Genomic DNA, 14100 nt, shown 5'->3' on the forward strand with positions numbered 1-14100 from the left:
TGCTGGGAATTGAACCCGGGAAGAGCAACCAGTGCTCTTAACCGCTGAGCCATATCTCCAGCCCATGACTTTCCTGTAGTGATTTCATGTGTGTGTGTGCCAGGTGGTGGCGACGCACACCCTGCACTCGCCTGCACTCGGGAGGCAGAGGCAGGTAGATCTCTATGAGTTTGAGACCAGCCTGGTCTACAGAACAAGTTCCAGGACATCCAGGGTTTCACAGTGAGACCCTGTCTTATAAAACAAAAAATGAAACAATACCCAAAAAACAACACATACACACCCCCAAAACAAAACAAAACTCCAGTATTATAATCCTGGAACCAATTTGGTTTTAGGGTTCGGTGAGAGAGAGAATTTTTTATAGCTAGTTCATAATGTCATTAACTGTGAATATGGCGTATGGCTCCCTCTGTGAGTTCTTGAATTCGGGAGCTGTTATTGTATAGCCTGAGCTTGAAGGCTTAGCCACCACAGTCAGAGATGCTCTAGATTGCCTACATATGCCATTTTGTGGGGTACCCAGCCACCTCAGGTACAGCCCACCCCAATGTGCCCAGCTATTGCTTTGGTCTTACTTTATTACTAATTAAACCTTTTCTACTTTAAATTTTTATTTATTATTGTTTATTATTATCAATATTTATTATTATTATTACTTTTTTTGCAGTGTTGGGGATCAAACTCAAGATCTTACACAGCCCCATCAATTTTTAAGAATTTGAAACAGGGTCTTGCTAAGTGTCTCAGACTGACACTGATTGTCTCATTGAACGCACTCCTTGAACTCATGATCCCCCTGCCTCAGCCTTTCAAGTAGCTGTGGTTAAAGGCTTATATCACTAGGCCTGGGTTTTGCTTTTCCTTTTTTTTTTTTTTTTTTTTTTTATATTTACCCGTTTTTATGAGTGTTTACTGGCATGTATATATATGCACTATGTACATGCCTAGTGCCCGGGGTCAGAAGAGGCTCTCAGATCCCTGGAACTGAAGGTAGCGATGACTGTGAGCCACCATCTGAGTGCTAGGAATTGAACTCAGGTCCTCTGTAAGAGTAGCCAGTGCTCTTAACCTTGAGCCATCTCTCCAACCCCTCTTAAAGGAATATTTATTTATTATTTTACATGATGCTTTTTTGTCTGCATGTATGTCTGAGCACCAGTGTGGTATCTTGTGTTCATGGAGGCCAGAAGAGAGAGTTGAGCTGGGCCCCTGGACGTGGAGGTTGTGAACCACCATGTGGGTGCTGGGAATTGAACCTGAGACCTAGAAGAGCAGCCAGTGCTCTTACCCAGTGAGCCGTTTCTCCAGCCCCTCTTAATGGAATTTCTAAACCTTCAAACCTCACTCAAATGGATCCACGTCCAGAGTTGATCCAGCATACGCATTGCTGACTCCTTTGAAGTCGGTGTTGGGGGAGGCCTAGTTTGAGATGAGGCCAGGCCAGCCTTGGCCTCTCTGACCTGCTTCCCTGTGTTGCTTCTCTGCTTCAGTGAGTACTACCACTTCCGCCAGGCCTGGGTGCCTCTGCGTTGGATGTCCCCAGAGGCCATCCTGGAGGGCGATTTCTCCACTAAGTCTGATGTCTGGGCCTTCGGTGTGCTGATGTGGGAGGTGTTCACTCACGGAGAGATGCCCCATGGCGGACAGGCAGATGATGAAGTGCTGGCAGGTAAGTAGCCATGTTCCTGAGAGATGATTCTGGATGTGACCCATCTTCCCCATCCCACCTCTGCTTGCTCAGCCCCCAGGGCTATTGAGCCTACTTATCAGTTAGGAAGATCTGACGTCTCCAGTAGTTAAAAGCACGTAAATATGGGCCAGTTAGAAGGCTCACCAATAAATGAGTACTTTTAACTAGGTGTGGTGGAGCATGCCTCTAATCCCAGTACTAGGGAGGCACAGGCAAGAGGATCTCTGTGAGTTCGAGGACAGCCTGGTCTACAAAGTCAAGTTCAGGAAATCCAGAGTTAGACAGAAAAACCCTGTCTCAAACAAACAAACAGAGTAGTTTTAAAAAATACTGAGAAGCAGGCTCAGGTTGAATGGGAAGAGATAGACCCTGGCTAGAATATGAGAAGCCCTAGGTTCTTCCCCAGTTCTACAAAACACAAAACTAACTTACTGGGATACTTTCATACTGGGTAGCAAATAACACTTATCTTCAGTGCCTCTGTCAGTCACTTCAGCTCCACCAGAGTGAACTGGGGAGCAAGGTTATCTCTTTGTCTATGCGATATCTGCCATACTCCTTAGAATGTGGTACCCACCAGTCATTGACCACTACTCCCCAGAGCAGCGACCCGTGCATGGCTGCTGGGGGGACTGCACACTCTGGCAGGTATTGAGAAATCATTGACCATCCACGCTAACATTCTGCCTCCTGTCTGCCCTGCAGACCTGCAGGCTGGGAAGGTTCGACTTCCACAGCCTGAAGGCTGCCCCTCTAAGCTCTATCGGCTGATGCAGCGCTGCTGGGCCCTGAACCCCAAGGACCGACCATCCTTCAGTGAGATCGCCAGCACCCTGGGAGACAGCCCTGCAGACAGCAAGCAGTGAGGAAGCCTTTCAGGCTGTGCTTCAGGATGGCATGGACAGGGAAGAGCATCTCTTGAGGGGAGCCTGAAGCATGATGGACGAGAGTACCCTGTCCTTCTTGGCCTGGGGTCCCTACCCAAGCACAGAGCATTGTCGTGGGCAGGCAGTGCCTAGGCGGTTCTTTGCCTCAGCCACTGGGGAGGCTGATGCAAACCCAGGCTGAATGGCTAAGACATTGGACTGGGCATCTTTCTTTGCCACCCCTTTCCTCATCAGGGACAGTATGGGTGCCTCAGGTAACCCCGATTTCTGGTCTGAGACTTCTTTTGGCCGGGTCCAGCTCTGCCCCTCATCTGCCAATGTTGCCTAGGGAGGGCTGGGCTTGGGCCGAGCTAGGTTTGGGGAACTTCTTTACTATACTTATACACGCAAGTTCCAGGATAGCTCGGGCACACCGGACCAACGGGCCGCTTGGCTCATGGGTCCCACCTGGGGGATCTAGCAGGTTGTGGAGGACATAGCAGTTGAGTCCTCCCCACTGTGGACTTGTGCACACTAACCAGACCTGTGCCCCCATCTCCTTTCCTCATCCCAAGTGCCTGGCAGATGAAGTGTTCAGGGGCTTTTGACACTTATATAGCCCGCCCTTTTTGTATGCACCGTGGGCGGCTTTTTTATGTAACTGCAGCGTTGGGTGGGTGGGCATGGGGAGGTCTGGGTGAACCCTAGAGGAATTGGGGAGGGTGGGCCACCCCTGCCTCATACTTTTATTGTTGTTGTTATTGTTTGTTTTATGTTTTGTTTTTTTTACACTCGCTGCTCTCAATAAAGAAGCCTTTTTTACAGTCTGTTTGTAAGATTCCACTTCCTTTGCTCATGAAAGATGTTCTTTTTTCTTCTCTTCGCTGATGAGAAGGGGCAGTGTGACTTCATCTAGTCGGGTGTGGACAGGACTGGCTAGTAGATACTGACCCTGCTTTCCAGTTTCCAGATGTTTTGTGATCTGTCTTAACCTGTGTGACAGCCGCTTATTCTTTGCCGGTGACTTGGTCCCCACACTCAGGGGATGTAGATGGACAATGGGGGATTATCAAAGAAAACAGAAAAAGGGGTTAATGACATAAGCAGGCTCTGAGTCCCTTTAAAACTAGAAAGGCCAGGGCTGGAGAGATGATGGCTCAGTGGTTAAGAGCACTGGCTGCTCTTGCAGCGGACCTGGGTTCAGTTCCCAGCACCCACATAAGCAGCAGTTCACAACTGGCTGTAACTCCAGTTCCAGAGAGGCTAACACCCTCTTTTGGCACCTGTGGGGTAAAACGGTACCAGGCACACACTTCCATACATTAAAGTAAAACACTTACGCACATGAAATAAAAATAAATCTTGAGAAAAACAACAAAAAAAAAGATGAGCTGGAAAATGGCTCAGTAGTTAAGATCCCATGTTTCTTGTTCTTGAAGAGGACCCAGGTTCAGTTCCCAGCACCCACAGCACAGCTTACAACTGTCTGTAACTCCAGTTCCAGGGAACAAGACTCCCTCTTCTGATATGGGAAGGTCATATGTCTATCTGTTGCTTTCATTGGTTAATTAATAAAAAAAACTGCTTGACCTGATAGATCAGAACATAGGTGGGTGGAGTAGACAGAACAGAATGCTGGGAAGAAGGGAAGTGAGGGCAGATGCGATGGAGCCAGCCACCAGGTCAGACATGCTGAATCTTTCCCGTAAGCCACCACTTCGTGGTGCTACACACATTAATAGAAATGGGTTAATCAAGATTTGAGAGTTAGCCAGTAAGTGGCTAGAGCTAATGGGCCAAACTGTGTTGTAGTGGAAGCTGCGGGCTGCGTTCCAGCCGCCCCGGCTCCCGCATGGCTAGCTCATGCCCCAAAATAACACACAAACTGTATTCTTTTAAACACTGCTTGGCCCATTATATCTAGCCTCTTCTTGGCTAACTCTCACACCTGGACTAGCCCATTTCTAATAATGTGTGTAGCACCCCAAGGTGCGCTTACCGGGAAGATTCTAGCCTACGTCCATCCTGGGTCGGAGCTTCATCGCATCTGCCCCAGAGAGGAGAGCTATCGAGTCTGAGCTCACTTTCTCTTCCTCCCAGCATTCTGTTCTGTTTACTCCACCCACCTATGTTCTAACCTATGAGGGCCAAGCAGTTTCTTTATTTTTTAACCAATGACCTTCCTCCATCACTGTGTTTAAAAGAATACAGTTTCCGTGTTATTATTTTGGGGCATAAGCTAGCCAGGTGGCTGGGAGCCAGGCAGCAGGAACGCAGCTCACCGCCTCATCACTACACTTTTCTGTCCTCAGGCATCAGGCACACAAACGGCACACATACATTCAGGCAAAACACTGATAATACACAAATTGTGTGTGTGTGTGTGTGTATATATATATGTAAAAAATATATATATGTAAAGAATATCTAGAGTGTATATATTATGGATATATGTATACATATATATATTTGGAAAGTACCTTAGGAGGCAGAGGCTAGAAAATTGTGAGCTCCAGGCCAGCCTGAGCTACATACCAGGCTCTGTCCCAAAGAAAACAAAAATAAGAGCGTTCCTGCCGGGCGGTGGTGGCGCACACCTTTAATCCCAGCACTCGGGAGGCAGAGGCAGGCGGATCTCTGTGAGTTCGAGACCAGCCTGGTCTACAAGAGCTAGTTCCAGGACAGGCTCCAAAACCACAGAGAAACCCTGTCTCAAAAAAAAAAAAAAAAAAAAAAAAAAAAAAAAAGAGCGTTCCATTGATAGAGTGCTTGCCTGGCATGCATGAAACCCTGTTAGAGCTCCAGCCATAGACTAAGCATGGAGATACATACATTCCTGTAATCCTAGAATCTGGTTGGTAGAGGCCAGGATCAAGGCCAAGGACTGGACAGATGGCTCAGCCATTAAGAGCACATACTGGCTGCTCTTCCAGAGCACCTGGTGGCAATTCCCAGTACCCACCTGGTTGCACACAACTATCTCCAACTTCAGTTTTAGAGTATCTGGCCTCCATGGCACCAGGCATACACAGAGAACATCCACATATCAGCTACATTAAAAAAAAAAAAAAAAAAAAAGAAGAAGGTAGCTCCTGGATCTTCCGTGACCACTACCTCATGGACCAACTCTGTGTCACACACACACACACACACACACACACTGTCTCTGAAGCCTCCAGTGTTAGGAAAGTCAGCCTTATTTGGAGGTAAAACTGACTTCAGTAACTGACTTTAGTATTGTTAGTTTGTGTGTGACAGGAACTCACGTGTGGCCCCAAAATGATCGTCAACCCACTGCATAGCTGCGGTTGCTCTTGAACTCTGATCTTCCTGCCTCTACCTTCTAAGTGCTGGGATGTCAGGCATGTGTCGCCATTCCCAATTCAAAATCTTAACCCTGATTTTTTTTGTGTGTGTAGCCAACATCAAAACCCATTTAACTCACTTCTGCTTTGTTTCTCGAGTTTTGCTTGAACGTAACAGAAAATAGGTAAAAGTGTAATTCTGACTAGAAACCAACTGGTGGTAGGTACAGTGTATATAAAGTACAATGTACTTTTTGTCCCAGACCTAGTCTAGAGCTAAGTACTGCTAGTGCTTGCACCACGGCTTTCTAGAATCTGCCTTTCTAGGAAGGCAGTGGGGACAAAAGGCAGTGTGGATGAAGTCATCCTAAGTAGGTTGGTACACAACACAGTAGCCCAGGAGAAAGCAGCTCCTTGGAAGGAAAGCCGAGGACAGAGTAGGGTTCTTCCCAGGACCTCCCACTGTGGATGTGATGGGGTACCGCCTTGCTCCACTGTGGTCCACTGTGGATGTGATGGGGTACCGCCTTGCTCCACTGTGGATATGGTGGGGTAGCGCCTTGCAGTATAGGACTTAAAATTCTTTAGAAGCTGAGTGGGGCTACTGTGGATTTCAGGTTCTCCTGTAAACCTGCCCAGTGACTGTAATCCGCCTAGTGGGTCAGTTATTCCAGGGTCCTGAAGAGGCGCCATCTGAAAAAGACATGGGCAGGAAAGAGGAACGAGGCCAAGCAAGATCTATTGTCAAGGCCTCACTTTATTAGTGAAATGGTTGTGGCTTATATAGCCCTTGAATGAGGAATTTGGCTTGGGATGGGGGCAGGGGCATGGCAAGGGCAGGAAGGGATCTTGCAGCAATGGTCACCAGTCGTCACACCTAGTGTTCTCTATGCAAGTGGAATCGTTCCTTTTGTGATTCCAACCACAAACAATTCTCTAGATAATTGGGATGTGAGGCGGGTTCCACTAACAGATAGCTCTCAAGATAGTTGGGTGTGGGGTGGGCTCCGCCAACAAACAGTTCTCAATACAGTTGGGGTGTGGGGCTCTCCGCAAACATCCTTAGGACAATAGTTCCTACTATACTTTTTGGGAAAATGGCTCCTGACATATCCCCCTTCCTTTTATAAGGGCAGGCAGCTATCAAGTGGAGGGCACCAGGTCAGAGTCTAACCACACTGTCAGAACTAAAGGAGAAGGGACTGGGACAAGGAGAGACCCTCCTCTCAGGTGGTGGAACAATTTTACTTTCCTGGGAACAGAGGGGTGCCTTATAAGTAGCAATGGTTCCTTGGAGCTCCTCAAATAAGGAGGTCTTTGACCGCAGGGTCCCTGTCTTAGGCTATGTGGAGGGCGATCCTCGTCCTGACACCATGCCATGTTGAGCTGGCCTGTACAGCCTCTGTATGATGTGCTGTTCAGGGGAGGGCTCCACAATACTCCCGTCATTGGGTCTCTGCGTGAATCATTAATGAAAAGACTTCGAGGAGCTCCTCAAGTAAAAGATATCACATATAGGTTGAGTAAAGATATAATTTGGGCACCAATAACTCCATCTCCGGACAAGAAGAAAGGGCACCTTCCAAACCCAGTATACACCTTTTAGTCTGGCCCATGGTATATCTCCTTCCTAAATGCCTACTCCAACATAAGATTATGAGTGCTGCCTGCCAAAAATTAGGGCAGTGTAAAGGGATCAAAATCTAAAATTTTTAACATATGCATTAAACCTAAACACTTTACAGCATGTGTCAAACCTTTTCCAACATCTATAAGCAGTTACAAATATCATTAGGTCAATTCCAGTAAAAGTACAATGACAGACTTTGTTGTTATTAAACACCACCAGTTCCAGTCTCTGAGCAACAGTCAGAATCCCAATCATCCCCCTTCTTAAGTGAAGAGGGGTTAATATTTTAATCAAAATGAGTTCTGTGTCCCAAAGATTAAAACAATCAGATGTTTACTCTGCATCTTAGCTCCAAAGCAAACAGAATGCAGACTGCAGAAGCAGCTCAGCGTTTGTGCTTCAGGGCAGGTGGGCTTCCTGGGTGAGGTGAGCTGGAGTCAGCTACCTGAAGCACATCCTGGCACTTATCTCAGCCCTTTGGACTCTCTGGAGGCAGAATGACACCCTGCAGAGTGGCATAGCAGGTCCTGCTATCAGGCACTCCTCTCCATGGGGGCAGAAAAGACTGGATCAAGGATTTCTCTCCAACTCGTTTCTCCTCGAACTCCTTTATGGGATGTTTGCAGCTATGACATCATCAGGTCCAGCTTTTATTTTTATTTTCTGTGAAGAAAAGCACAAACATCTCCTCGACTCCAAATATATATATAGGTTGGGTTTTTTTTTTTTTTTAATAATGCATTGCAAGGGCTTTTTTTTACCTTGCCTTAGTAAAGGTCAGCTTGGTGTCATCATGCTAGATCCGTTTGCATCAGGATCTGTTTGCAACTTTTTTTTTTTTTTTTTTTTTTTTTTTTTTTTTTTTTTTTTTTTTGGTTTTTCGAGACAGGGTTTCTCTGTGGCTTTGGAGCCTGTCCTGGAACTAGCTCTTGTAGACCAGGCTGGTCTCGAACTCACAGAGATCCGCCTGCCTCTGCCTCCCGAGTGCTGGGATTAAAGGCGTGCGCCACCACCACCCGGCTGTTTGCAACTTTTATAAGTTGCTTTCAAGGAGTCTTGGTATGCTCCACAAAATTTTTTTTTATTAACCATATATGCAGTTCTTTTATTGGAAGAGCCATTTGCAAAATTTAACATAAAATCCTTTAAGGGATTTTTAGCTATAACAATCCTGTAATTAGTAAAATACAGGTGTGTGAATTGTAGCAATGATCATCTGGGAAAAGATTATTATTCTTGTCTTTGGATTGAGCAAATACAATTGTCCAGGAATCAATCTTAAAATTATCAACAAATCTATTGTTTAGTATAAGAAACATTGATCATGGGCTGGAGAGATGGCTCAGAGGTTAAGAGCATTGCCTGCTCTTCCAGAGGTCCTGAGTTCAATCCCGGCAACCACATGGTGGCTCACAACCATCTGTAATGAGGTCTGGTGCCCTCTTCTGGCCTGTAGACATACACACAGACAGAATATTGTATACATAATAAATAAATAAATATTTTTAAAAAAAAAAACATTGATCATAGTCAATATTCTGTCAAACCATCTTCCAGATTTTATCCTGTCCTTTTGTACCAGACAGGCTACTGTTTTAAATTAAGAGTTTAATATCTTAACTGGCAAAAGTGGGAAGGTTTAGCCATAAACAGCATTTTGTCTTCTCATAAAACTGTTGTAGAATAAGTTTTACATTTAATACACACACTCGCCATGGCTGTAATATACTGTACTTATACATTATTGTATACTTTACCTGTGATTTATACTTTACCTGTTTGGCAGCTTTTATAAGCTTTCTATTGGAAATTGGCTTACTGTTTTTTTGTAAGAATTTTACCTATTGGCTCAATATTTTCAATAAGGATATTATAACTAGGGCTTAACCATTGAATATCTAATTAAAAGTTTGTAAGCTATCCTCCTCTTAAGTTCCAAGTCTGCCTTGCAGATAGGAAAATGGAAAAAGGAAGCATTTTAACTAATGATTTGGGCCTCATTAGACATCAACATGTAGACGAATGAAAATAGATCTTCATCCATCCCCATTACAAAACTCAAGTTTAAATGAGTCAAAGGCCTCAGCATATAAAAATTATATTGAATCTCACAGATAAAAAATTTAGAAGTACACTTTGCCACATCTCAAACACAGCCTCAGTGGCATAAACATTGGGAGAAACAATTAGATCTCCTAAACTGAGAAACTTTTGTATAACAAGACTATAGAGTGGGAAAAGATCTTTACTTATCATAAACCCATTCCAAAAACATATGAAGAACTCAGAAAATTAGTTATTAAAAATTAATCCAATAAAAATATTTGTTACAGACCTAAACTGAAAACTCTCAACAGACGAACTTAAAAATGACTGAGAGACACTTAAAAAATGCTCCATCCTTTAGCCATCAGAGAAATGTAAATCAAAACTCTGAGATTTTATCTTATCCTTGTAAAAATGGCCAAGATTAAAAATTACTACTAACAATTTATGCTTAAGAAAATGTGGGTAGCCGGGCGGTGGTGGCGCAGGTCTTTAATCCCAGCACTCGGGAGGCAGAGGCAGGCGGATCTCTGGGAGTTCGAGGCCAGCCTGGTCTACAACAGCTAGTTCCGGGACAGGCACCAAAGCTACAGAGAAACCCTGTCTCGAAAAACCAAAAAAAAAAAAAAAAAAAAAAAAAAAATGTGGGTAAAGAAAAAACTCCATTGCTGGGAGTGTAAACTGGCATAGCCACTTTTGGATCATATATAGTATTGAAAGACCTGGATAAATCCAGACTCCCCCAGCAGGAAGAGAAGAATCAAAAATCCAGGGCCAGCCGGTTTAGCAACCCTGCCCCAGGAACCAGCTGAGGACAAAGCCAGGGAGCCTCCCCCCTGCGATTATCATTGTACTGTTTTAGGAACTAGCTGATCAAGACCCTGGGAGTGGTCCCAGGAGGCAGGAAGTTGTCCCCTTGTGACCATCACTGGATTTTTGGAATTTTTTTTTTTTTTTTTTTTTGATTTTCGAGACAGGGTTTCTCTGTAGCTTTTGGTTCCTGTCCTGGAACTAGCTCTTGTAGAACAGGCTGGCCTCAAACTCACAGAGATCCGCCTGCCTCTGCCTCCCGAGTGCTGGGATTAAAGGTGTGCGCCACCACCGCCCGACAATTTTTGGAATTTTTTATGACCCTCCTGGACCACTGGGCTGTGGCCTCTTCCCTCACTTGGGGCCAACTCCTCCCTTGCCAACCAAAGCCCCCCCCCTCCCCGCGACCACAGCAAGGATGGTCTCCCTTGAGTCACTGGGGGGGGCGTGCCCTCCCGAGACCTGAATGAGAGTCTCCCCAGCATTGGGGGGCCCCCCATTATGACTATTTTTTTTAAATTAGGCAAATATTTACCTTAAAACTCAGCAATACCCCTTTTGGGCTTAAATACAAAAATTGTTTAACCATATCATAAGGACATGTGCTCAGCTATGCTCACAGCAGAATTACTTTATCATAGCCAGAATCTGAAAACAACCCAAATGTATCTCTTTTACACCTAGGATAAATGAGACATCATCCTTTTAAATATCCATGAATATCATAAAATATCTTGAAGTAAATCTAAGCAAGCAGAACTGAAGGATGGGTCCTGTTATCTCTGCTTGTGAAGGCGGAAAATGTTTTTTATTTTTAACCATCATCACTTTTTAGAGTATAACTCCTGCCCTTGATAAATTTAGTAAGAGGCCTGAGTCTCAGCAGTCCACCCTGAAGCAACACCTGGCAGCAGGAAAGGACCACAAGCTGAGATAACTCGACTCCCATCCAAGAGTGGACCGTACAAATGGAAAAACTTGTATGATAAGAACTTTAAATCTTGAAAGATCTCCTATTTTCTTGGGAAAGTAGAAGAAACACAGCAAAAATGACAATCTCACTGAAAGCAATCTACAGATTCAGTGTAAATGTCCATTAAAAATTATAGCGACGCCAGGCGGTGGTGGCGCACACCTTTAATCCCAGCACTCGGGAGGCAGAGGCAGGGGGCTCTCTGTGAGTTCGAGGCCAGCCTGGTCTACAAGAGCTAGTTCCGGGACGGGCACCAAAGCTACAGAGAAACCCTGTCTTGAAAACCAATAAATAAATAAATAAATATAAAATCATAGCGACATTTCTCACAGAACTCACCTACAGATTTAATGTAAATGTTCATTAAAATTATAGCAAAACTTCTTACAGAACTCGAAAGAACAATCCTCAACTTTATAAGAAAGAAATAAAAATTCAGGATAGCCTAAACAATTTTAAAATCCTCTGAATGTATTATAATCTTTGATTTTAAAACTTTCCTACAGAACCACAGTACTGAAATTAATCTACCTTGGATATAAATTTATACGCCTACAAACTAAAGACTTTTGACCAAGAAGCAAAATTTTAGAATGGATAAGAAGCATATTTAATCTCCTTTTACTATCCTGAAGCTGTAGCTTTTTGAGGCTAGATTCCTTTATAGCAAACCTGCCTGGCAGCTTCTGCTCCGTATGGCAGGGAGTTAAGACATAGGCTCTCTAGCCCTGGCAGCCAGCTTGCTTGGCAGGTGTAGCTGTGTGGATTGTACCCTTACTTCTCACATCTCGAGGGACTCCCTTTTGAGTCCGCAAGCAAACATATAAATCTCTCTTTTTGACTCTTACTCCTCTCTCCCTGATAATTTTTTTCTTCCTTTGAAATTGACTGTCCCATGTCTATTGGACAACAGTGAACCTGCGCCTACCTCGTCCTGCAGATCTGTCCGAGTCCTATAGCCTGCAGAACCTTCTCTTTCTTATCGTTGACTACCCGGGACTGTGCTTCGTCGTCTGATAGTTGGCCGCGTGCTTCAGGTTCCTGGTTCGGGCGCCACTGTAACCTGCCTAGCAGGTCAGTTATTTCAGGGTCCCGAAGAGGCGCTATCTGAAAAAGACATGGGCAGGAAAGAGGAAGGAGACCAAGCAGAGTGATGGAGGAAGGTCATTGGTTAATTAATAAAGAAACTGCTTGGCCTCATAGGTTAGAACATAGGTGGGTGGAGTAAACAACAGAATGCTAGGAGGAAGAGGAAGTGAGCTGAGATGCCATGCAGCTGCTCCCCAGGGCAGACGTGATGCAGCCAGCCACCAGGTCAGACATGCTGAATCTTTCCTGGTAAGTGCACCTAGTGGTGCTATGCAGATTATTAGAAATGGGCTAAATTAATATGTGAGAATTAGCCTAGAAGAGGCTAGATATAATGGGCCAGGCAGTGTTTAAAAGAATACAGTTTGTGTGTTGTTATTTTGGGGCATAAGCTAGCCAGGCGGCCGGGAGCTGGGTGGCAGAACGCAGCCCTCAGCTCCTTCAACAGCAGAGTTCTTGTCAAGGTCTCACTTTATTAGTGAAATGGTTGTGGCTTATATAGCCCTTGAATGAGGAATGTGTCTTGGGATGGGGGCAGGGGCATGGCGAGGGCAGGAAGGGATCTTGCAGCAATGGTCACCAGTCGTCACACCTAGTGTTCTCTATGCAAGTGGAATCGTTCCTTTTGTGATTCCAACCACAAACAATTCTCTAGATAATTGGGATGTGAGGCGAGTTCCACTAACAGATAGCTCTCAAGATAGTTGGGTGTGGAGTGGGCTCCGCCAACAAACAGTTCTCAATACAGTTGGGGTGTGGGGCTCTCCGCAAACATCCTTAGGACAATAGTTCCTACTATACTTTTTGGGAAAATGGCTCCTGACATTCTCCCACCTCCATGCCCCCACCCCCACTCTATCTGTGGCCCATGAATCCTTCCAGAATCTATGTATCTGACCTATTCTGCCTCTTAAGCTAATGCATTCCTAGGTTTAAGTACCTGTGGAGCAAATTAGAGGGGAAATGGGAGCCAGGAGTGATCCTAGTTCCTGTTTTCAGTGATTTAGTGACTAAACTTATATTGTCTGTGCATGTATAAACATACTTTTTCACAAATCTCTTGGTATTTCTATGGTTTGGACTGTGATTCATCATAAGCAATGCAATGAACACTGTCACCCAGTGCAAACATAAAGATGAAATCAACAATTTTATACCCTCTTGACCTATAAAATAGCACTTCTATATGGCTCAACTTGTATATATTTGAAACAAAAGTGGTTGGTTTATACTTGTGTGTGTGTGTGTGTGTGCGCGTGTGTGCACACGTGTGTGTTTTGAGAAAGGATCTCACTTTGTAGCTCAGGCTGGTCTGGAACTCACAGACCGGTGCACCATCATGCTCCACCATACCCAGCCCATGCAGAAGGTTTTTGCAGCTGGGTGTGGTGGCTCCCGCTCTTTCTGGGAGCACTAGAGGGTTGGAGTGGGGGAGGAGGAGATGTCCAACGTCCCCCTCAGCTTTATAGTAAGTTCAATACCAGCCTGTGAGGATTGAGACTTCGATACTTAATACTTCACTTTGCTCTTTGTTTCTGTATGTCTAGGAGAGGGTGTGAAGCCATAGGATAGTCTTGATTGCCAGTCCTCAGGAGCTGCCCACTGTGGGTTTTTTATTTTTTTAAATTTATTATATTTTATTTGTGTGTGTGCGTAGTGTTTATGCGAGGACGGAGGACAACTTTCAA

At 44.8% G+C, this 14100-nt stretch overlaps 1 protein-coding gene across 1 annotated transcript in view; it reads left to right on the top strand.

Moving 5' to 3' along the window:
• The window catches only part of Ptk7 (protein tyrosine kinase 7 (inactive)), a 64191-nt gene extending 60959 nt beyond the window's left edge, over positions 1 to 3232 (top strand). The window contains exons 19-20 of the mRNA XM_057751487.1: positions 1494 to 1672; positions 2399 to 3232. Coding sequence (XP_057607470.1) covers positions 1494 to 1672; positions 2399 to 2559 — 340 coding nt within the window. The 3' untranslated portion in view covers positions 2560 to 3232. The remainder of the gene's footprint in view (positions 1 to 1493; positions 1673 to 2398) is intronic.
• Positions 3233 to 14100: the final 10868 nt, after the last annotated feature.

Source organism: Chionomys nivalis, chromosome 19 (assembly GCF_950005125.1).
Source record: "Chionomys nivalis chromosome 19, mChiNiv1.1, whole genome shotgun sequence".
In the NCBI taxonomy this organism is placed as follows: Eukaryota; Metazoa; Chordata; class Mammalia; order Rodentia; family Cricetidae; genus Chionomys; species Chionomys nivalis.